This window comes from Manduca sexta, chromosome 26 (assembly GCF_014839805.1).
Source record: "Manduca sexta isolate Smith_Timp_Sample1 chromosome 26, JHU_Msex_v1.0, whole genome shotgun sequence".
In the NCBI taxonomy this organism is placed as follows: domain Eukaryota; kingdom Metazoa; phylum Arthropoda; class Insecta; order Lepidoptera; family Sphingidae; genus Manduca; species Manduca sexta.
The window spans coordinates 15,872,190-15,898,162 of NC_051140.1; the positions used below are offsets into that span (position 1 = coordinate 15,872,190).

Genomic DNA, 25,973 nt, shown 5'->3' on the forward strand with positions numbered 1-25,973 from the left:
TATTTTATTATATTCAGATAAAAATATTATAGCCAAACGTAAACTTAACCACGTGTTGTTAATGACCGTTGGGATTTGGGAATGATCCAATTCAAGTTGACATTTAAATTAATAGCGTACCTAGTTTTTCAATTATTCCTATCAAAATAAAATAAAAATATAAAATCATTATACTTTATGTAAATACTCAAAAATAACCTGTCAACATTATTGAAGCTCTTTCATACCTAAGTTAATTACCGATATACACAAAGGCTTGCTATTCATTATTATATTAAACCATAAGCTTATTGCATAGAGCGTGTATAAAAGCCATTGTTGGAACTGATAAGCCTGGAATATAAAGGTAATTGCACATAAGGAGAGTAGCATCATAAAGGATAGAAATATTATCCAATGTGGGAGATGCTTTTGTCGCAATTATAGAAGAAGCAAAGTCTCATAACCGTTTCTGGATATTTATTCAACTATATTATATTTACTGAAAAATATTTAATGATAATTATTTAAGATAACGGAACTCTACACGAGAAAGTTAAAATAGTTAAATTGTTGGTAATTTTTTTGTAAATAACTAGGCATAAAGGCAAAATCTGTTTTATTATTTGTTTTTTTTTAAGATAATATTATAAGTATATTTACGATGCGATAACACGTATCTCAGTGTGCGATACCCCTGACAAATTATTTTAATAAATACAGTTTAACTTTGAATTTCTTATCACATAATATATAGCCAAGAGCTCTGTTTTACAAGTATTACCAAACCAATGTGTTGTTATGTATACATTTTAAGTTAAAACAGAAAAGTTTTGTATTATTTTTTGTTTTACGTTGCCAGACATTAATCCTTCAGCTTTATCGTAACGATAAAAAGGTTCGAATTTTAAATTTGGTCCACATAATTTTTTTTTAACTTATGCGGGCTACACACGTTATAAAATAATTTCACTGGTGATAAAACTGAGCGTGTGTAAACTGACTTTAATATTAACTGTAGTTATATTGGATTGTAGATAGTAGCTTAAATTGTTTTCATCCACTGTAATAGTGTTCCTATATTCCAGAATGCGTAATTAATTTTGTTACGTTATAAAAAAAAAATCTGCCGGTTCCTCCATTTGGATACAAATTCACATTAAGTGCCACCATCTATATATATATCATAATACAATTGTAACAGGCACTGTACACGCATTATAGATATTGAAGAAAAAATCATATGGGGGTTTTTATTAGAACAACAGAAGTCAAAATAACAATTTCTTGAACATTTCTCCGTCTGTCTCTCTATATCTTTGTACACGCATGAACTTAAAAACTACTGCATAATATTAAATGCAGTTTTCACCGATGTTTTGCTAGAAGTCTTACTTAAAATATAGGTTCCATTTTATCCCAAAAAATTAACCGGGAGTTTTATCCTGGAAAAACTTTTTCACTTGAACGGAGACTTGACAACAGCTAGTAGACAATCAAAATACAAAACTATTACATAACGTATTATTTACAACCATGTCCTTCATACGTGGGCATCGCCCGATAGTTACAATACAGAAACTGTTATTAAAACCTTTGTACTTTCTAGCCATGACGGGTTAGAACCATTAGGCTGACTCAGTAGTTCCACGCACGCGATCCTACGATAATGTGTATTGTAAAAATTAACTGCCTGGTGTTTTAACCGACTGCATGGAAGGGTTGAAAATTTAAATATTGTAATTGAATTCGGTGAATGACAAGGATGAAAAGAGATTCTGGAAGGATTTACTGGGAATTATTAAACACCCGGATCCTCAAACAATACTATGAAAAGGCACAGTGCGCTCGAACGCATTTACAAACTTACTTAGCCAAGTACAGCGCGATGCTGTGATAATAAGTCTGTTTCTCCGTGCTTCGGTAAAACGGCCTTCGTAGTGCGTAAACATAGGGGCACTGTGATTAATTTATATTGAAATACAAATTTATTTCATTGATTTTATAGCGGTTTTAATATTTTACTTTTCTCCCGACGTTTCGAGGACTTTGCAGCCTTCATGGTCACGGGGGGAATATGAAGGCTGGCAAAGTCCTCGAAACGTCGGGAGAAATGTAAAATATTAAAACCACGATAAAATCCGTAAAATAGTTTAATTTAAATGTCTAACATTCGCTTAAACATAAGAAATCAACTTTATTTCAATTGACTGTCAGATAAATAAAGCTGACGAAAGCAAAAGAAAACTATGAAAATTCCGACACTATGCGATCGGGTGCACTCCTCCTCCATAGGTCCTCATAGCATTGATTTTGAGTACGGGTGTTAACATCTTATGTCTCAGGGCTATCGTCGTAAAGTGCTACGTTGTGCTTTGTAACTTATAGTTCTATATGGTGTTTGTGTTTGGTTTGGTATAGGTGGTCGTATCGTCTACCATCATGCATAGGAATACTCTTGATGTAATAAAATAAAGGTACAATGTCGTATAGCCACAAAACATAGCTTTACAGCACAAATTTACTGGCTCTTAAAATACAGCAAAAATATGTGAATACACCTGAAACGGTAATACAGTTGAATTTCACAAAAAAATATTTTCGCCACTTAATCTACATTTCTTCCTATACAAGGTTTTTTAATACAATTACGCCATGCATACAGGAAAAATCTGACTACACGTAAAATTGAATTGAAACGCTTTGTTCCCTTTGTACAATTTAGTTAATCTGATTTCCAGCTCTCGCCATGCCGTAGTGGTGGAAACATTCCAGCATAGTTAAGGCTAGATTTCTATGTTCCTGACAATTTTAAACAACCCTACTATCTTATATATAAATGCAAAAGTTTGTGAAAATGTTTGGATGTTTGCTAAAAGTAAACGCAGATGGCTGAATGGGTTTGGATGAAATTTGGCACGTAGGTAGATCATGTCCTGGGTTGATACATAGGCTATTTTTTATCCCTGTATTTTTTTTCCTATAGGAAATAATGGAATTCTTATATTTTTTTTAAATAAATGGTGCTGGTGTCGTTCAGGCGGCCCTATAAATTGCTACAGCAAATTAGGGACTTTTATAAGGGGAAAGGCCAACATGACCGAGCAACAGCTTTTTTTTAAATTATATAATAAACCGGGTATTTCCCGTGGCTGCGCTTGCTTGAAAATCTATTCTTGAAATAAAACTCCCATTATACTTTCCAATCCAAATCAGTTTCTGCAGATACTGCATTTATTCCTTACAAACATCGAAATATCTTCACATTAAATCTATAATATATAAATACAAACTAAACAAAATGTAACGATAACGTTCACCAAAAACACAGGGTCCTGTTTTCCCAATCTTTTATAGTAAACCATTAGTAATAAGAAAAACAGGACGCCGCGGCTTTCATGGCGTGACTCCGTTTCGTTTTCCTGTAACTGAAACTTTTTCCACTGAAAAAGATATTTGAAAAGATTTGGGGCCTCGCTGCATTTTTCAGTGGATACGCGAGCGAACTCACAATTCCGTCGAATACGTACGGAGGGGCCTTTTGTTATTAATAATGCAATATTTTTAGGCTGCTTTATATTCGGTTATTTATTCACAAAATATTACAATGTGCGCGTGTATTTTAGATTTTCGAAATTAATGATGTACCGGTATCCCGTTTAATCATTTTCTTTCTTGCTTTACTTGGCCCTTTTTCTATATTTACATTTAATTGGTACCAGTGACGTATCTTTTTTACTCTCTTGCGTCAAGTAACGTGTTAACCAAACAATTCAAGTTATGTTAATCACCGATATTTTTATTTCTTACTTTATTAAGAATTCATATTATGTAACTTCTCTTATACGTAATATTGTTGTTAGTGCGTAAGCTTTATTTATATCAAACTTTATACAAAATTTTCTAATAAACCCAAATATAAAAGAAAACACAGCACCGCGGTAATTTTCCTTTAATTTTCAACAATACAAAATGTAATCCGACAAAGCTCCCTATATTGCGTGGCATAACATCGGATTACGGGCGACGGCGAAAAAGGTTTTGTTGTGCACCGATGACGTCATTTCCACGTACGCTATGTACAGAATTTAATTAAATCTAGCTACACAGCCGCTCCAAACGAAGCTACAACGCAGATTAATTGACACCAGGGGCCTTATTCTCTATCCCGCACGTTATTTGAACAGTGCGTAACAAGCACGTAACACAACGCATCATGTTTAGGACTATAGAAATTTGGCTTACAGAATACCATTCCACGCACATTTCTCGAAGATAACATGACACGGTCGCGTTACGCGTTTACACTACCATACAGAATAAGGGCCCTGAACAGCCACAAAGTCATTTTGGCTGGGAACACGTGCGTTTCATTGAAATTTTTCGATCAATTTCCCTGTAAAATACCGATATTGAATTATTAAATTGTGTTCCCCTTCGCTTTTGTTTGTATATGATTTCGGCTGAACATAGTATATGCTGTCGATTCTGGCTTAGGCACGAAACTGTAGATGTATGGAAAGTGATCAAAATATACTGGGAAAATTAAATTTTCCCATAAATTTCCATATAGTATAAAAATTCGAAATGCTGCTTATCGGCGCCGTGGCTTAGTTGGTTAAAGCGCCTGTCTAGTAAACAGGAGATCGTGAGTTCGAATCTCGCCGGGGCCTGAGGGTATTTTTTGAATCATTATATATTTAAACTTTTAGTAGCCATTTTGTTCTATAACTAATCAAATGAAGGAAACATTAATACAAATATAACTAACACGTGACAAACCATTTCGAAAATGAATAGCATTTACGATTTGATGTAAAATTTATCTGCTAAGGTAACTTTACCTGCAATATAGACTCCCTACCTCATTAGAACCCGCTTTGTGTGCAAAGCAGTGGCGGAAATTTGGATCGAAGCCAAATACCACCGAGTAACTGATGAATTAGTAACCTGACATACCACAGTATCTCGTGATATAAAACTTGAACTTCCATTTTATTGCCTTCGAGGCACTAGTTATAAACTCAGCATATTGGAAGATCTGAGTATCATGTTGTCTTTTACATGCAAAACTCTACTATCTTCTTGAAATACCGCAGTTTTACAACTTTTTTGATTACTTCAAACTTGTTCCTAGACTATAAAAACAAGCTGGGTTGAGAGCGCGACTTTTGGGCATCAAAAAACTTGTTATTACTTAAGACGGGGCCCCAGACAAAGGTGGTCTATTTATGGAAAAAAACCGTATTTGGTGACTTCAGAATTCATGCTAAATTCGGATATGCAACAACAGAATATTAGTCAGGTGTTCATATAAATTTTATTCAGTTTTCATTCCTTCTTTTAACTCCAATTAAAATAATACACATTAATTGGATATTTACAATGGAATACAAACATGTCTCATTGCGATTCACAATTAATTTCACGCGCAACGCGGCTCATAACATTTCGAACGGTAATTATGTTCAACCAAGATAATTACATTAAATGAAATTATCATTGGGATATCGAAATGCAATGCGAATAATTTTTGAAGCGATAGCGATTTATTTTACTTATTGGAAAGCATTTATTGGCTTAAACATGTTGCTTTAATAAATTTTATGGCTATGAACATCCTAGTAAACAATATAAACATAAAATATATTAGTATGGAAGTCGGTGAATATTTCTACGTCCTAATTTTCGCCTTGGCCTATATATTTATGGCCCGACGATGGGCATTGACCTGGATGTTACACACATTACAAAAGGAATTACTATGTAGATAACTTTGGTCGTTCAATAAAAATCTCAGATAGCAAAATATGTTTCATGACGTTGAGGAAATTCATAGAGTTGACCATATAGTATATGCTTGATCTGCCATGGCCCTGACAACATTTCCACAATAATATGGAAGCGCTCTGATGACGCAACTTTTGTGAAAAATTTACGTCATCTATTGGCACAATTTTTTTTAAATAATTTTATTTATAGGTGTAACTAGGTTTTTTACAACATACATTACACTTTTATTAAAAATATAGACGAATAAAAAAATAATTTATACTTATCAAATTTACTCAATTTTAACATCACTTACAATTCTGCATACATATATTTGAGAAACGCGAACTTAATGGATAGGAGTCCCATAAACATATTACAATGAGCGTGAGAAATTTAAGATGTGTGATATAATCCACGCCACAGGTGCGTTGTTTGTACGCATATCGATCTTGAAATTGCGATGTGCTCATTTCCTTGCGCCGAATATTATTCAGAAGATATTGTTGGGCGGTGAAAACGGTAACTATTGAAATTGTATCTAAGGAAGTACCTGTAGGGTAAAAACTAACTATATCATGTTGTAAAGGTGCATATAATTTGATTCTGCCAGCTTCCGATTCGTAATTTATGTAAAATCTAAATATCATTAAAATGATTTGCAGACCGCGTTCATGCATATTACCTATATGTTGTCGGGTTTCCTTTCGAAAAATGTCACCCTTTGCCGTTCGTATAATAGCTTCTTAGTTATGATAACTAGTTCAGCTTACGTATGATAGCCGGCAAACAACTTGAGCACACCACCGCATGGTGGGTTTTTTTTTTTGGGTAGCTTTAAACGTACAAAAAATAACAAGACGCAATAGTGGGATCAAGTTGTTTGCCAGTTATTATACATTTAGTTAGATCCGACTTATTTCTGACGACTGTTAATTAGCTTGACGACGGCTAGTCGTGGTTTCTGTATGTAATTTGGTGGATTACCTCGCGATACTTTCGGGCCCTTTCGCATGCGTCGAAGAGGACCACCCTGGTGATATAGATTTGTGGGGAATCATAATATTATATAATAAAGAAAAAAACTAGTAACGACAAATATTTATAGAATGTACTATAAAGACATCGAAATAGCCAAATTTCTTCAAATACTAGTTTATTGGGCAGCTGATTTCTTTGTACGATTCTTCCTGGCCCATATAACAATACATCAACACGACCATGCATAATGCAGCATTATTTTCGTAACCTAGAACACGTTTCGGTAAAGTCAACAGCTGCAGATAACCTAGTAAAACTAGAATAAAATGTAAGTGTCTATGTTTTCGTTGCTTCCATCGTAGCGATTTTCATGTCATTGACGTAATAGATGAGCTTTTTTATTTGTTTTCTTTGACCCACTGCTTAAGATATTTGAGTGTTGATTTTTTCGGATACGATGTTTTTCTGCGTCGTTCTTATTTCGGAGCAGTTAACTTATACATTAAATTGGATATTATCGCGCGTAAATTCATACTTAAAATGTTTCAACTTTTTTTATATCATAAACTAAGTATACTATTGTATAATTTATTTAGGCATTAAACTAGACGATTTAGTGTACTGTTTTATGTAGTAATATTCAACCGTCACGAGATATTACATGTTAGCACTGGTAATAACCATAACATTTTGCTGCATTTTGCTAATTGCGTGGAATAGAAATATACAAAAAAATATATAAAGCTTCACAGACAAATTCACGTGTACAAGACAACCACAAAGTAACATCAAAAAAGGAATTTGCCAACCGACGGTACACACGCATACATAACTTCTTATCCCCAAAAGGGTAGACAGAGGTAGAACCGGGGCAACCCTCAACGCAATGTGTGTTCCATGATGTGACAGGGGACAAATCTATTATCACATTGAGCACAACCTCCAGACTCCGGGCTGATATTGAGCAGGAAAACCCCTATACCACTCAGCCCGACCTGGGACCTCGTAGCGATAAACAACTACGCCACCGAAACACAGGAAAAAAATCTTCATGCTAAAAAAAAAACACCTCAATTTAAAGTAATGTTACTCTCCCTCTGTCAATTATACGCGGTAGTATGCTCGCTGTATAATAACTAAGCCATAAAAGAAATATCATTCACTCAATTTTATGTATGATTTGCTCTGTAAACCAGCACGTGCAATGGTGCAAATAAAATTACAAACGCGTACAACATAATGCGGGTGAGTCTTCCCTTTCATTGGAATCAGGTCACGGCTTACGTGAATAACGAACGTTTTGATTCACAAAACATTTTGAATATGTGTAGAAAATTATTTAGAAGGTTAGAGATTACGGTGCGGAGTAGAGGGAACTGAAGAGCTGGTCATGTCCCCTTATTTCAGATTCCGAGTGTGGTAGATCAGGTGTTTTTTAATTCGTAATTACCTATCTATTCATTTTGTAACGTTACCAAGAAGTGAACGTGATAAAGAAACTAAGATTGAACTCTCGTTTACCTTTAAAATGACATAAAACAAGAAATTTGCTGGTGTTTGGATATATTTAGCGGATAGCGACTGTACACAAAGAGTTAAAACCCGTCAAAGTTGTCCACGTAAGTGTGTCGCGTTCCGGGATCAGCCTGTGCACATCCGGTTCCAATAGGCCGACATAATTGTGTCGACTGCCGAGGGGTAATCATCTCTCGTCAGTCGACATTCTATTGGATCCTACTGAACTTAAAATCTGGTGCAGTGAGGGCACTTTGTCGTGCTCGTATTAGGAAAACCCTAACAGTAGTCGTACAAAATAAAACCTTGTTTCAAAAAATACAAATACCATTTTAGAATGTAGGTATTCTAGTCAAAGTAACTAAAATAAAGGATGCAGCTGGGATGCCGTGACCAATCCCCGATAGCGCGGCTTCGTTGAGCAATCCGACCGATAATACCAGAATAATCCCACACACCTAACGGCCAATTTAAATTGTAAATAGTTATTCTTATTGCAAATCTTTTCTTATATACCTAGGTTATCTCAAAATTATGATTTGAATATGTTTTTTGTTCTAAATTATATATTTATGGGCGTTGACATTGGGCCGTAAGGCCGGTGATACCAACATAACCATCCCACTCACCCTCCAAGTGTTGGTAGCGATAACGCGTTTTTTCCCCGCGAAAAAAAAATGTCTTATTGCAGTAGTACGTGGAGAAGAATGTATATTACAATAATATTATCTAGAATGTTTTAAAATTACGATGTTTTTGTTCTAAATTATAGATTTCAGATGTCTTATTGATGTAGTACGTGAAAACTATATTACAGTACAAAAAAATAATACGTGAAATTTCAAATTCAATTAGATGTACTAACAAACCTATGTATACGAACACCCAAAAATGTCCAACCCGTGGTAAAACCAATCTTATATTTAAAGAAAAAAACACAACGTGTCATCAACTCGTTTACACGTACGTAACATTCATGAAAGCTGAATACCCTTCGCTGTCATGAACCCTGCACGGGTATCCCTGCGGCTAATTACCACAATTCAACCCTATAATGCCGACTTTAGTAGGAATTAGTACGGTAAGGTGGTCGTTTTATCTAGCTCGTGTAGCAGAATCACCGTCCGCCATAACGCTCCAGCTGATAGCCAAGCAAGTTTTTGATTACTGCATCCGAGTATTTTGTTTGAAGCGGCTGTTTTACCCCGGCCCTGTATGACGCTGGATTCTCCTTTTTGTTATATTTTTTTACATTTTAAAACATGGAGTTTTCGAATCGTACTCGTTTTTAGTTTCTGGTTTGAACAATAGTGGAAAATATAGAGAATATTAATACATCGGACTCGAAACAAAATGGCAGACTACCAGGTTTTTAAAATAAGAATATTACCGGCTACATAAAATCACTTTTGTAACATTTTATTCTATGAAAATTCACATTCAGCTGTTTGGTCAGATGGCAGGTGTTAACCAAAATGTATTCTTAGATAAGGTTAATTCTAACAGCTGATGAGCGCCTTTAAGATATTACAAACCATAATTTTATTCTACAGTCTCATGGTACAAATGATATCACAACTACAACCTGGCTTATTATAATGTTACTTTAGGATTGTGTGAAATCAAAATACACTATTTTGTAACGATAATCACTGAGCTACGAGTAATCGAAGCTTGAACTTTGCTATTTAATGAATGAGTTCGCATGCTATTAATTTTACCTTTGCTGAACATTTTTACGTGATATTAAATGAGCTCGTATTAATATACGTAATCTTCGTAATCGAAGCGCTTTTGTATCAAATATTATACATACTTTGAATTGTATGATTAACAATATTTTTATCACATCTTTGCGAAATCTTCGCTATTTTGTGTAATTCTAGCTTTTACTCGCCGCTTCGTCTACATGAAAAAAATTTTTTAGGGACAAAAGCAGCATATAGCATTCATGAAACTTCCTATTAGTGAACATAATTTCAAAATCGGTTTAGTAGTTACTGAGATAAGCCCGTTCAAACAAACCAACTCTTCAGCTTTAAACATAATATATTATTATAGAGAAAGAAGTAAATATTTTAGTAGGTAGTACGTGGTTTTACTAATTTGTTTTAAATAGGAAATAATCTCTGGTTCTATGAACAAATTCAAAAAAAATCATTCATTAGACAACGGATGTAAATTTTCATAATATCATGAAATAGAATTAAGCTCGACGAGCTGTTAGTAAATTAGTTGCGCTGCCTACCCTTTGCAACAAAAGGAATATTAAACCTTAAGCCCATCAATTTTCTATTATCAATGAACTGAATAACAATACCATAATAATGGCAGAGCGAAATGCGCGTATAAAGGAGTTACGATAGCATTCATCTTGTAAACGAGGCTCAATGGCTTACAGTACTAGATGCTGACTATAAATCTCGCAGATTCCTTCAAGGGTTTCACTATAAAAACCTCAGTAATGGACACCTCGCATAGCTTTTGATTTGTGCTCCTTTGTGCTCCTTCTTGAATGAGAATGATTCGGGCTAATTCTTTGTAATAATTGTTAATTGTTTTTTTAAACTTCATGGTTGGTTGTTCTGTACTTGACATATTGATTTTTTCCTTTATATCCGGTGAAGTTCTGGAATATTCTGTGGCTGGCAAATAAATTTATAATTTATGTAAAGAAATGTGAGGTCAATAATTGTCTTCTGTCTTTATACAGCAAAGTATTTAAATATGTTCGTATTAAATAAAACCCCGGTAATGGACACCGTGCATAGCTTTTGATTTGTGCTCCTTCTTAAATGAGAATGATTCAGACTAAGTCTTCGTGATAATTGTTATTTGTTTTCTTAAAATTCATGGTTGGTTGACATAAAGTTAACTTAATCCCAAGATAACTTTTTGGTACTTTCAAAAAAGAGTTTTAGTATAATATGGTTTCTTTACTAAGCTATCCAGGTTTTACGATATCCACATATCTAATCCTAGCAATCTCCAAAGTGTATGTAAATACTTTTCATACATAAACATGACCATCGATCGGCAGCAGATGTTTCGTGAGTGATGGCTTGCAAGTCCAGCGCGATGTTTCGGAATTTATTTTTATTTTCACTAAATACCATTACAGCTGAAGCCGGGATAGGCAGAGATATAATGAGTATAATACGCATAATATATTGGATATGTGCTGACTAAAAAAGGTAGTACGAAACTGAATCTGTCTAACAATCTAATAGACGCCAAATGTTGTTAATAGTTTTTTTTTTGTTTATCATTAATTAAACAGGTGAAATCGAAAGTATAATTTTCTCTTGCCACCAATGGTCCAGTCTTGTAGGTATTAGGATGGATGTACTTATAGACTTTCTGTTAGGCAAATTATATTTGTCGCAACGTGGGAAGCAAACCCGCGACTCGTTTCTCGGCCAGCTTGCTGTCAACAGCGTTATGGATTCTGTAGTTTATTATAATTCCATAAAATGTAGAATTTACATATTATACCTAACTAATAAATAAAATAAACTTATAAGTTAGAGGTCAAATTAGTGCTTAATGCAATTTAAAAGGTATTCTATCACTCCTACATTTAATTCCACAAAGAACCAAGTAATTTCATTATTGTTCTCTGGAAAACTTTCTTCTATTTGATTACTTTTTGAAACTCTAGCGTACTGAGATGAAGTAAAAATATTTGTTTGTAGGCAAATGACTCTAACAAATAAACACAATTTGCGTACCAATTTGATAAAAATAAATATCTTTCTTCTATATCATTACTCGCTCCAACAAGACGCTATTCTAGGTATATTATCATTTTCATAAAGTACCTAAAATATTAAAAAAATAATATCTCTACTTATTAATTTATGGAATAATATTATACATTTTGAAATGCAACACTGAAACTTTTCTAACGTATTTTTGCGAGTTCTCGTTGAATTGATAATGTATCCAAAATCTCTAAAGCAATTTAATACATAGTAAATCAACAAGCTAATCGGCCGGTACACTCCATAAATATATTACGAGTTTGCTGCAGTTGGCAGTTTGCGATAAACACGTAGTATCTCTATAGTCTGGCATTTCGGCTGATTAACCGCGGAATTAATAATTAACGTCTATAAAATTATAAAATATATCTGTTATGCATGATTAAAAATACAAAATAATAGCATAAGTTTGTATCATAGTATAGCAGATTATTATTCTGCTGGTAGGGGATTATAAGGTAATGGTATTTTTTGTTAAGATACGACATTCGTCCGTAGAGAAATACTGAACATGTTGGCTCGTTTGGGGAAGTCGCGTTATAGTTAGTCAGTCGTTATAGTATGATCATCGAGGCATCTTTTGTTAATCTATTACATTTTACTAGTATCTTACCAGGTTCAATGTTTCCACTTTATCGTTTGGTCCAAAACAATAACAGAACACTCTTACTTCTATTTTATCGCAGTATCGCTAAGAACTGATATTTAATAAAAAATAAATGCGTTAAAATCAGATTTTTGTTTAGGGAAAAATAGCCCTTATAAACTCAAACTCTTTTTGTTCCAGAATGTCGCGGCTTGGTTTGTTAAGTGCGGGGTGAGGTGAAGTGAGGAAGGGGCGCGATGAGCGCTCCCGAGCCTCTGGTGCTGCAAGCACTGCAGGGCCACACGCAGCAAAGTGACAAGTGGCCTGGACCGCGCGCTGTCAAGATATACGTCGCTTCTGTTTACAATGGTACGATTTTAAAGTCCGCTGGTAGGTCTCTCAAAGGGGCCGTCAGGGTAGCTACCATCGCAATGTGTATTTCTACCTTCAGGCATGCATTGTTGTATTCCAGTTTCGATGATATTGTAGACAGGGTAATTACTGGGCATGGTTACAGGCTGTATCAGGGTGACGAGGGCAGTGGAATGCCTCGAAGTCCTTTATAATTAAAAGTACTGTAATATTGCTACTATTTGAAGGCGGATGTACCGCTTACCAACAGGAGAGAGCAGCATACTTATCGCATGGTATAAATGCAATAATTTTGTATACGAACAGAGAGCTGCAAAGTTAATTTATCACTATTAAAAAGTTTCTTCAAAGTACAAGTTGTAATAACTGACAGTTTACTGACGGTACATATAGAGATACAAAAGTTATTGGCTTCTACTCATTAAAAGTCCGTATTCAAAACGACTCCGCTAGGTAAAATGCAAGAGCACTCGAATTGAATAAGTTTCAGAAGTCGTCTGACTTATAACCAACTAAATCAAAAGGAATACCCACTTCATTCAAAGACTTTGTGAATACTGTCATAAATTGTAAATAATACAGTTAATGACTCCTTTGGTTAATATTCAAGATTAATTTTATATTACTTAAGAGAATGCCATAAATAGAAATATAAATCAAACAATTATAGGTAGGAATATGATAACAGAGAAAGCCGTTAAAGTCTGTATTACAAAAACAATTGTAAGGCCTGTTAACAAAGATTATTATTGCAGAGTTCCGTGAGGAGAGACGTCAAATCCTCGAGATGGTCGGCCCCGAGTTACAGTCCACTTACGATGATAGATATATTGAGGTAATATTATTATGTTTAACTAATATTACATTTTCCAGGATGTTTGTGTTTCTTGTTTTGTAAACGTTCAAATCGTATGTTACCGCAACTATTATGATCCTAGGTTTTATGTCGCAAGAGCGTATGTTGAATATTTTATTTATTTAATTACAAATCATAGCACTTACATTATGTGGGTTATTACAACTGAGTTAGAATGCGCACTAAGTTTAGAACTTGTATCGCGTATCCTTTACAAACCAGTAACAATAATTAAATTTGTCAGACTTTAGTTCGAAGTCTCAAAGTTACAAAAAAAGAAAACAAATAACAATAAAAATAATATTAGCTACAAAATATGAAAGAAGTAAGTTCTTCAATTTTCTCACAAAGAACATTAAATTCTTTGATATGTTGAACTAGATATTCGTGGCTACACTTGGGACGTGGAATCAATGAGATCTTATGTTTCAGCTTTAGATCAAACAATAAAATATGTCTAATATATATGAATCAACGAACCCACGCGATTAACCCGAGATAGAAAATTGTGCGTGATAAGCGATCGACTTACAGTCTACTAGCTCTTGTAAACACAAAACATAAGCTTGGCAAACCTTTAGATTGCTTGTATAATTCAATGTATAAAGCAAATAGATATTAATATATTATGAACGTAGACGTATGAACTCGCATTTTCATCCTTTAACATTCAGCTACCTTTACTAAACTATAAACAAAATGATTTCATTTTGCATATTCGTTTGACCCTGTGGACGGAGTTTTTCACAAATAGAAAGTTATGCATGCCCGATATTTCCATCTCTTGGTCACGTAAAGGATAAAAATACAAAAATGATTTCGTGTTACCTCCAATTTCCACAAGTATCGAACCGTTTGGAGGCACGTACCAACTGTTTATTTTAGGGAGATACGTAAAGTTTGGACACTCGGGCTTCGCGTGCGATTTATAGGCCATACTTCAAAGAAGTGGCCATGCTTTTATAAGAGCCAGGCTACAGCTAAGTGACTATAGATTTGAACAGAATATTTCTGTTGCATTTCGTGCGCTCAGCTTATCGAGGGCTTTTTTTATCTATCTTTTTAAGTATCTAGACTAACCTTTTCTTCAAAGGTTACAATTCAACAGCGTACTTAATATTCGTCTAGCATTATCACTTAATAACACATGCTTACTTTCAATAACCTTATATTATTACAAATTGAATACATGAATACATGACAAAACTATCAGAAAACTTATTAGCTTGCTTGTGTCATGATGATCGCTCGGGACATCGACAACCATTGAAGCTAACATTGCTAAAGTGCACTAAAGTGGTCTCGATGACCATGATATTTGAATGTTAGAGACAACAGAGTTTGTAAATATGGGCAAAGGACGTGTTTGTTACATACTGAATTAAGATTTATCCATGAAAAGCTCTCCGCGCATTGATTGCCGCGTTTGCTCACGTTAGACCAAAAACGTGTGCAAATGAACATTTCTAATGCTGATGACGTAGTTTGTATGCAACTATGTATGTATGCAACAACTAACAATCCATGTTTTGGAGAAGTGTGTACACCTTTTAGGAAACTATGTAGAAAATGATTAATAAATAAAAAAATATATATTCTTATATCTTTTTTAGGTCGGAAACATTAAGACCACGTAGTTCTTTAACTTTTTTGGCTCTACTACTTACTACATCAACTAACGTCGCTTATGCCAACAAAACACGTCTGAATAAAATTATTCCTTTATACAAGTAGCAAGAATTTGCCTTACGGTGTTATCTAGTGTTTTTTGATATTAAGTTAATAGTTGCCAAATTATTCATAGGAAGTTTTGCTTCTTAATTCATATTTCGATATCAATTTTGCACACCTTATTTTAATTTAATTTGTTATATAACGCTATGGATTGAATAAAGATGTATCATAAAATTGTGAATGAATCTTCGTAAAGAATTGGAATTATTTATAAGTAAAACAACGGCTCGCATTGGTATTTTATATTGAATCGTTTTATTGATTGATGTTTACTCTTTGTATTTGACGAAACGGCGTATAAAATATGAATACACGTATTCTTCAAATACATTCAACTTTTAAAAGTACTTATACTTTTGTCTATGCTTATAAACATAAATATAGTTTTTAATAACGCAAACTATTCCATATTATCGTGAGTACACAACATCCAATATAAGTGGAAAAAGGTCTGCCATATTTTGCAAAACGACAGCAAAGCGTCGAAAGAAAAAAGAAGATGGACGACACATGTTTGCAATGAATTACTTCGCAATAGCAACATAAATCACAACGTGACGCACATAAATAAATACAGTTGCAAAACTAAAAGGGATTGTTACTAACTACATAGGTGTTACTGGCAAACTTCTGGACCGAAGTTTCTGTTTGAGCACGATAACTGGGAGAATTTAGGTGGACCGGTCGATACAAACTTAGTTAGCATATGTGTAAAGCAATGCATAATGTTATAGTTACTCTTATGTATATAATAATAATAATAATATCAGCCCTGTATTATATACTTGCCCACTGCTGAGCACGGGCCTCCTCTACTACTGAGAGAGATTAGGCCTTAGTCCACCACGCTGGTCCAGTACGGATTGGTAGACTTCACACACCTTCGAAATTCCTATAGAGAACTTCTCAGATGTGCAGGTTTCCTCACGATGTTTTCCTTCACCGTTAAAGCGAACGATAAATTCACAAAGAATACACACATGATTTTTTTTAGAAAAGTCAGAGGTGTGTGCCCTTGGGTTTTGAACCTACGGACATTCGTCTCGGCAGTCCGTTCCACAACCAACTAGGCCATCGCCGCTTTTTTTTATGTATGTTTACTTTTATGTATGTTTATGTATTATTAAATATCCTTATGCACCTACCTTATTTATCTCTGCACCACCCTTAGGTTGACTGGGAGAGAATGCCTTTGGCATTAAGTCCGCCGATATACATGTTATGTATATAAAGTGCAAATAAATAAATAACCATTTTCAGATCGAAAATGTGTTTAGAACCATTTTTTGGACTTTTACACGCAAGCAGCCGCATACGCAGCCGGTAAAATGTGTAACAGACAAGAGCAGAGGTTAATGCTTAAATATTTATTTTTATCACTCGCTCGCACATGTGCCATTCTAACCAAACCTAACCAACTAGAGGTTTGTGTGTACTTTTTCAAAAGTAAGTAATCTTTTTCAACAGTTGGTCGAAGAGTCTGTAAAACACAATAACAATGTGTTTTCTTTGTCCGTCATATTATATTTACAAAACATACATACAGAACAAAATCTATTTACTTCACACATTGCGGGTAGACCAGTTGGTATTCTATACAATTCCTAGATATTGTACTCATTGGTTAGGTAAAGTATATAATCGACATTAATATCTATAATATTTCATGCCTGGACGCCCCGGACATTCTATAGAATGTTACTCACATTTTGGCTTTTTTGAATAAAACAACAAGATAATACTTTCTTTATTAAATTTCATAAGTATATGAAATGCCAAATCTATGCGAATTTTAATAAATATTCCAAGGCTAAGAAATGAATAAAACGTAACCAGGATCATTTTCTTCGTTGAAACGTTAAGGCTCTTAAAGCTCACCGAGTGAAGCAGATTAGTAGATTAGGTACGTCCCGAAAACGTTTTGAAGCCTCGCAGCAGGAATTAAGAAATCGGTCTTAGAAGCCCAAAGGCTTAATAACCACAATACCGCGTCATTAGTATACAAATAATAACAGACTATAAATTACTAGCTTTTGCTCGCGGCTTCGCTCGCGTGAAGGAGTTTTCTGGGATAATTTTTTTCCGACTTACTTGATATGTATCGTTATATTATGACCAAATTACACAAAATCGTTATAAATTGTAGTCTATGTTTTATTCTGATGTAAGACCAATATTACTGTAAAGTTTCGTCCAAACCCGTTCAGTAGTTTTTTCGTGAAAGGGGAACAAACATACATCCATACATCTATCCCCACAAACTTTTGTATCTATATATATAAAAATGAATCCCTATTTCCCTTGGTCACGCCATCACGCGTGAACGGCTGGACCGATTTCACTTTTTTTTGTTTTGTTTTTTATTGTCAGGGGAAGGTTCTTATGAAAGAAAAAAATCAAAAAATTGCGCGGAAAATTAGAAAATTTAAGAAAACTTAACGAAAATATTAATTTTATGAAACTGTCAATTTTTTTAAATAACTGTCAGCGATTGACAGAATGAGCGCTGCAAATTCATAGCTAAGACGGGACGACGTCTGTCGGGTCAACTAGTTTATAATATTAGTAGGATATTTTAGAAAATAAAATAAATTTTGCAACGACTAATCATTTTCGTTGTAAAAAATGTTAATTAGGTTTCAAAACGAATAAAAAAAACATTACGAATACCTAAAAGTCATTTTAAAAAATTTGATGCAATTTTAACTTGTTAGTTATTCGAGATTTAAAAGTAATTAGTTTTGAACTCCTAAATAGGATCGGGGTTACTACATTTTTTGTTTCGTTTTTAGAGATACCTTTAATTGGGTATTTGACATAGTAAAGAAATAAATAAATTTGGTATTGAAGATTATATAATTTAAGGTGTTAATTAAGAATATTTGACTTAAATTACAAATAAAAATTACTAAATATTTTATTTTCCTAAATAAAAATAAGAGTTTTTGAATCTGTGCATCATTTACAAGAAACGTCTCAAGCGACCAAGACTAGAGAACGTGACGTCACGATGTATTATATGTAATGTCTTGTCTTTTGGTCTTGTCATTCCGAAAAAGATTTTGGCGCGTTTCATTCGCAGGTTTCATTAATATTTATATGATTAATTCGTGTCCAAGGTGCACTTTACCGAAAAAACACATGGAAATTGGTTTTATTAAAGCTGACAGTGCAAATTTGCCAAAAATTGAGTCTTTTATGATCACAAATTTCTTTGCCTCAAACCCGGACTTTTGTTCTTCAGAATTTAGGAACGCGGAAACTTCATTGTAAGTACAAAACTGTCCTTTTCTGATATTTTGTTCAATTCACAATAGATTACAGTCTGATTTATGTACTTAGCCTTATTTTTTTTTGCTATAAAATAACCTTTGTGTCATGCATGTGATAGGTACATGTTTACTTTGTAGACTATAAATACAAATAATGCATTATTACGTTACCAATAAAATCATAACTTATGAGGAATCTTACTCTGATTAGGTACCTGTTATTTGTGTAAAATCTTTTCAACGAAAAGTTTCTCGTATTGTGGCTATCTGTGATGCTTTATTTCTATTTTTACAGATCATCAAGACAGTTGTATGGTGATGATGCTAATTCATATGCTAACTCAAATCCTAAAACATCAAGCTGATTACAAAGTGCCCGACATTCTTCAGTTCTCGATGCATTATTAGAGCATCAAGTATAAGAAAGGAAGTGACTGTGAAACGTTTTTAGCCAAAATTAATGGTGTTTTTACACAAGAAAATATAAATTTTGTGGAAAGTCTGACTCGAGCACAACACAAAATTCAAGCATGGCATGAGTTAAGGTATTATTTATTTCTAGGTATTTGATTGTATTTTAAATGTGATGTTGCCCTTTTAAATGTGATTTGATACTGTAAGGATTGAACTAATAAGATATTTAAAATCAATGTTCTAGAGCAAAATTCCCAACTTGGGGTCGGTGGACATATCTAGAGTCGGCTGATTTCAATGTTAAAGCTATATGAAGTTTCAGGTTGTGCTTAAGAGAAGCATTTTATTGTGATTTAAGGAGGTCTGTGGTGATCATCTTTGCTCGTTTAGTGGTCCACAGCTAAGAAACGTTGGAAAATGCTTTCTTAGAGTAATATATATTGGAATTATATGTTTCCATGTGAGATGCAATCTCAAAATGTAAATTAGTCTTGTAGCTTTACTAGTCTTTGATGTTTGTGTTCACATTCATATGTGTTGGGCACCCATTCTACAGGGCATCCTAGTGGGGATATAAAAGTATATGTGGCCACCAGGCAGTCATTAGTTTAACATTTAAAAAAAAATGAATTTTCTTTTCAGGAATAAAAGCATCAAAAGCATTTGATGTTTCACGATGCAAAACAACTGTTGGATCCTTGGTTGCCTTAATAATGGGAGCTAAAGTACCAGATACTCCAACCATAAAAAGAGGAAAATCATTGGAAGAAGTAGTAAGAAAAGAATTGGAAAAAAGATATGGCAAGATTGCAGAATGTGGTTTTATTATCAGCCAAAAATTTCCAATGGTAGCTGCATCGCCAGATGGTATTTTTAAGAGTGACACAGTTATTGAAATTAAATGTCCAACGAGCCAAAAAAGTTTTATATATTATATATGTAACAACACAATCACAGAAAAGTTTGCAGTCTAAGTTCTTTTGCAAATGTATGTGAGTAATTTAACAAAAGGTTTATTTTGTGTGGCAGATTGGGAATTTGAAAAAAATAATAAAGTTCATGTAATATCAATAGAGTATGATGAGATCAAAGTAAATGGTATTTTATCTAAAGTTGTTAAGTTTTGGAAGAATAATGTTTACAATCTATTGTAAAAACTTATTTTTATAACTTAATATAGGAAAATAAAACATTTTATTCTAAATTTTGTTTTTATTCGTCAAATGTTTTTAATTAAGGAGCCTTGTAAATTAATTAAGGCACATGCAATAACAATGCAATCGTCCAAAAACTTAATTAAATTTGTATTGACAACTGAATGCGGTTTTAACATTGAAAACTCCCTTAGACGTCGGATGACTCTGTCAATGTGTATCAGTAAACTTGCTATCTCCTTAGTTTTTCGAACTTCAACTTTGGTTTAATTGGACTTAACTGATACACTTGGCGGTCTCACTAAACTACATCCCTTTTGTAATAACAGTTGCTCAATATGCTTGAATCTTCTATCAGCTCTATAATCGCACCAGGTTGCCAATGATCTAAAAAGTTGCAATTTTCAACCAAACATACATCGCTAATCCTGCCACCATAACCAGGAGAAATGTAGTTAATAATACCATCAGGTGTGCTACTTATAAGGTATTTTATTGTATTGGCCTTTTTATAATCTTGAATAATAAACGATTCTCACGTATTGTTAACATTAAGACTATTACATCATGACGTCACACCATTTATTTGTCACGTGACTTAGCGTTTCAGCGGGAAACACAAAATGTATTTATTAAAACTGTCTTTTTGCTATTAAAATGGCTCTAAATATAAAAAAAATAATTGTAAAGCGTATCTTTAGAGACTCTAGAACACTTTAAAGTACTTTACAAAAATTTGTCAAATACCCAATTGGCATTGTTTTTTGCAATTTTTAATACACCTGTATAGGCTTTACTATTCTATTTTTTATATTGATGAGAAGTGAGAATATTTTGAGAAATATTAAAGATTGGCGTGGACGCTATCAACTTGTTGCTAAGAAACACTATATTACTTACTATTGTGTTCAACAATTGTTAGTGTCATAGTACTGTTATGTTACTCGACAAGTTTAAAGCGTCTGCGCGATGCCTAATAGTTGATAGCAAGAACCTGTAACAGTTATTTGAATTTAGAAAGAACCTGTGTCGCAAAAGTAAATTCAATCAAAATTACAATTCCTTACATAGCAAAAATAATGGCAGTCGATTATTGGCTATGAAATACCGTTCGGATTACATTAAACGACCAATTCAGTATAATTGCACAATTTATCAGTACACAATATCGTAATTTGTGTTGCAGTAATAGGATGAAGTACGACTACAAGTTTAATTCCATTCAATCCCCCGCTGGCAAAACTTTCCCCGTACTGTGCAGTTCTGTACTTTAATTGATAACTATGAAATCTCTGAATCAGTCTTCGGAACTATAAATTACAATGCCCTAACGTCATGGGGGTCGTGACCCCCCGCCTCTTGTGCTCCGACCAGGATGTAGGTGGACCCCTAATTAAAATTGTGAAACATAATGTTTTTATATATTTTTGGCACAATATAAATTTTATTGAAGTACTTTCAATATTTTTTTTGTTTGTGGGCAAACGCATTATTCTGGAACGAACGCATCGAGAATTTGAACCAAAACTATGTGACCCCCCCCCTTCCTCCGGCACCAAAGCTTGATTCGCCTTTGCTCATGTTCAACTAAACATAAGAGGAAAAATTCTTAGCGAGATATTTTTATTAAAAATAAATTTGAGGTCCACTGTTTCGGGATCATCTCGGAAATTGATTTAATTTCTATCGTCAGTTACTTCGTATTACTATATCTGTCATCTACATTCTATGTCATAAGCTGTTCCCCTTAATGTAGATTGTACACTAAAATAATAACATTCATACCGTCTACAATTATCTTGCGCATCCATTCATTTAACTGCTCAAAAGGCAACAAATACAATCTGTGGAAGTGTGTGCCGACGTAAACTTGCAACAAAGCCAGTGAGATGCGGTTAAGCTCCGACCAAGTTTCTGCCGCTTAGGTTTAAGACTTTGACAGAAGTGTTGGGCAAAGGAACTCTGAACATAAGTCCTGATATTTGAACTATCTCGTTGTTAGTAACGTTACACACGTCTATTTGTGCTTAGTAAGAGTAAAAAATGTAGGTACTAGAGGTGACGGGTTCAGTAATGGGTTTAATAAATATTATCTATGGTACTTTTGGAGGCCGTATTGCTACAATGGAGTTTGCTCAGAGCGGATATGAAGGTGGTTAACTGTAAAAATTAAATGAAATTTATTTTGCAACATGTGTGAAAAGACGTATAGATACTGTTTGACCTCACGTCAAACTACATATCTATACTATTATATAAAGCTGAAGAGTTTGTTTGTTTGTTTGTTTGAACGCGCTAATCCCAGGAACTACCGGTCCAAACTGAAAAATTCTTTTTGCGTTGGATAGCCCTGTGTTCGTGGAGTGCTATAGGCTATATATCATCACGCTATACCCAATAGGAGCGGAGCAGTAATGCCTAATCTCAGGAACTACCGGTCCGAACTGAAAAAATCTTTTTGCGTTGGATAGCCCTTTGTTCTTGGAGTGATATAGGCTATATATCATCACGCTATACCCAATAGGAGCGGAGCAGTAATGGCTAATCTCAGGAACTACCGGTCCAAACTGAAAAATTATTTTTGCGTTGGATAGCCTTTTGTTCGTGGAGTGCTGTAGGATATATATCATCACGCTATACCCAATAGGAGCAGAGCAGTAATGGCTAATCTCAGGAACTACCGTTTCGAACTAAAAAAATCATTTTGTATTGGATAGTCCTTTGTTCGTGAAGTGCTATAGGCTATATATCATCACGCTATGACCAACAGGAGCAAAGCAGTAATGGCTAATCTCAGAAACTAGGAGTTTGAACTGAATAATTATTTTTGTGTTGGATAGCCCTTTGTTCCTGGAATGCTATAGGCTATATATATCATCACGCTATGCCCAATAGGAGCGGAGCAGTAATCGCTAATCTCAGGAACTACCGGTTCGAACTGAAAAAAAAATTTTGTGTTGGATAGCCCTTTGTTCCTGGAGTGCTATAGGTTATATATCGTCACGCTATGACCAATAGGAGCGGAGCAGTAATGAAACATGATGCAAAAACGGGGACAATTTATTAGTTTTGAGAGCTTCTGTTGAGTGCGCTGCGTAAACGGTTATAGTTATGCAACAATAATGTATGACGGGATTGTTCCTCTTAAAAAGTTCTACAAAAATATATCACAAAACAAAGTCCCCCGCTGCATCGGTCTGCCCGAACGTGTTAAACTCAAAAACTACCCAACGTATTAGGATAAAATTTGGTATGGAGACAGTTTGAGACCCTGGGAAGAACATAGGCTCCCGGGAAAATATATAGCGTAACTTTTATAACGGAAAACTTTAGCCCGAAAAACTTTATAACGCGGGCGGAGCCGCGGGCAAAAGCTAGTATCATATATGAAATAAAATTGTTATTAACTGTATCAGTGTTAATTTAAGCTAAAACTTTAATATCTTCTTAATTTATAATGACATCGCTTAATGATAATGCAAGTTGACTGAAATGTTAAATAAATCGCTTTTGCTCGTCACGCAGACTTAGCGTCCAATTTATTAATAGACATTGATTAATGAAGTCTAGAAATTTTGCCAAACTAACTGGGCAGAGATATAAAACAGATTATAATAAAACAAACGATCGTGATTGTGCTTGTGTATTTATAACTTAGTTACAATTATCGATTTTTAATAATTTTGGATAATTTACATCTTCAAAATTACAAAATTCTTAACACAGAAATAAAACGAAAAAAAAATGTATAATAATTATTATATTATGGAATTATAAGACAAACTCAATGGTAAATTTAAAAAAAACACTGGCACGTTTAACAAAATAAGAAACAAAAATACACACGCGCGTAAATTTACTTTAAAAGGATGTTCGAAATTCAAATCATATTAAATAAATTGATTGTCGCGTTCCATTCGAGCATGAATTTTAATTAGAAATCACCAAAGAACATTTATATTACTGCGGAAAAACATCACGTTCAATAACTTAATTAAGATGGTTGATGCTTTTGTTTGTAGATCGAATTTGTGGACATGCACTACGGGACCGACGGTGGTGACGAGACGAATCCAGCTCTCCTGCGTTACCATCTCGACGAAATTCGATGCTGCAATCAAACATCAAAGGCTGGTTACTTTCTGGTAAGTAAGTTACCTAGACATTTTCGTTAGTACAAAAAAAAATAACAAATAAAAATAATTAAGTATTGAAATTAATTTTATTGAATTAACATAAATTGCTGTAAAGTATCTTAACAATATTCTGCATGACCCTACCTGTGATTTTTACCCTGAAAGATTAAATATTAACTTCGTTAAGCTATGTAATGATACTATTTTCTTTAATCCGGATAATGACAGTGATTACATGCATACTGTTGCTTAACGTCAGATATAGACAAACCGCCGATATTTAAGTACAGTAGTCTAGTACAGTCGTCCATACTTGAATATTGTATTAACAATTTATTAAATCTTCAGACAAACCCATTTTAGGCAGATTTATAAGCTCCCGAACTAACACACAATTGAAATTAGATGTTTCCATTACCCAATGAAAACTCAAAGAATATTAGAACAATTCTTTACTTAGCATAAAAAGGAAATTACTCCTTTTGTGTAAGTTGATAACGGCTGGGTTTGCCTTCCTTAGAAATATTTGAGTATTAATCTCGGGCCAGGAATAGCGCCATTAATAATTCATCAAACCTAAATATATAATTGCCTTGAGGATATTTAAATCAGTTATAATGGATACTCAGATTTGTATTATATAGTATTTTGATAATAACGTAATTTAGTAGATATGTTTTTAAGATATAGTGTTATTAAATTCATAAATCAATTCTTTGTCTTAGGCAATTCCTATGGAATATAGTGTTCATTTTATGTACTTAAATATTATTTACTAATTTTCTTTTTTTTTGCAGTGCTTTATCGGAGGTGACACGTCATCTTATCAACCAGTGCTACCGTTCAAGATTTCGTCTGACATTTTTGAAGAACTTCTCAAATCAGATTCAGCACAAGCGGACCTCGTTCACGCCTGTTACAGACTAAACGGCGACGGCACCTACCACTTAGAAAGCGACGACAAATGGTAAGTGCTTTTGACTTTTACCGGTATATTCATTAACAATTGTGTCCATAATTTAGCACATTTTATTATTTAAGGTCTTAAATATTATTCTTATCATCTTGTCTTTGATTATTCTTTTGTTATAAGGATTCCTTTCAGCGCAAAACCCTTACCAACCTTTTCCCCCTAAACCAAAATTATTATTTTCCTTTTAATACGACGCAGCGTTTTTATTATTTACAATAAAAGAAAGCGTCCGGTCCTTATTTCCGTCGACTTTGCCTCAACATTTATTTCTATATTCAACAATTCTTTGATAACTCTTACGGTGCTGTCTATTTAGACTGTAACAATTTACGACCACATCCTGGCAAAGAGGTCCGATTACTCACAGAGCTCGTAAAATAAATAATTTATCTCATGCCAGAGGGTTCCGCTCACATAAATATCGCTACACCTCGAGGCCCTTCAGGTTATCTTTTATTGTGAGGA

General features: G+C 34.0%; 1 protein-coding gene and 1 non-coding gene across 2 annotated transcripts in view; both read left to right on the forward strand.

The window, feature by feature from the left end:
- LOC115450836 overlaps window positions 1-25,973 on the forward strand; it is a 99,881-nt gene that overhangs the window by 36,976 nt on the left and 36,932 nt on the right. The window contains exons 2-5 of the mRNA XM_037443512.1: window positions 12,799-12,966; window positions 13,725-13,804; window positions 24,422-24,544; window positions 25,333-25,502. Of these exons, the coding sequence (XP_037299409.1) occupies window positions 12,855-12,966; window positions 13,725-13,804; window positions 24,422-24,544; window positions 25,333-25,502 (485 nt within the window). The 5' untranslated portion in view covers window positions 12,799-12,854. The remainder of the gene's footprint in view (window positions 1-12,798; window positions 12,967-13,724; window positions 13,805-24,421; window positions 24,545-25,332; window positions 25,503-25,973) is intronic.
- On the forward strand, window positions 4,579-4,652 carry Trnat-agu. Its single transcript has one exon. It is a non-coding gene; the product is annotated as a tRNA-Thr (tRNA).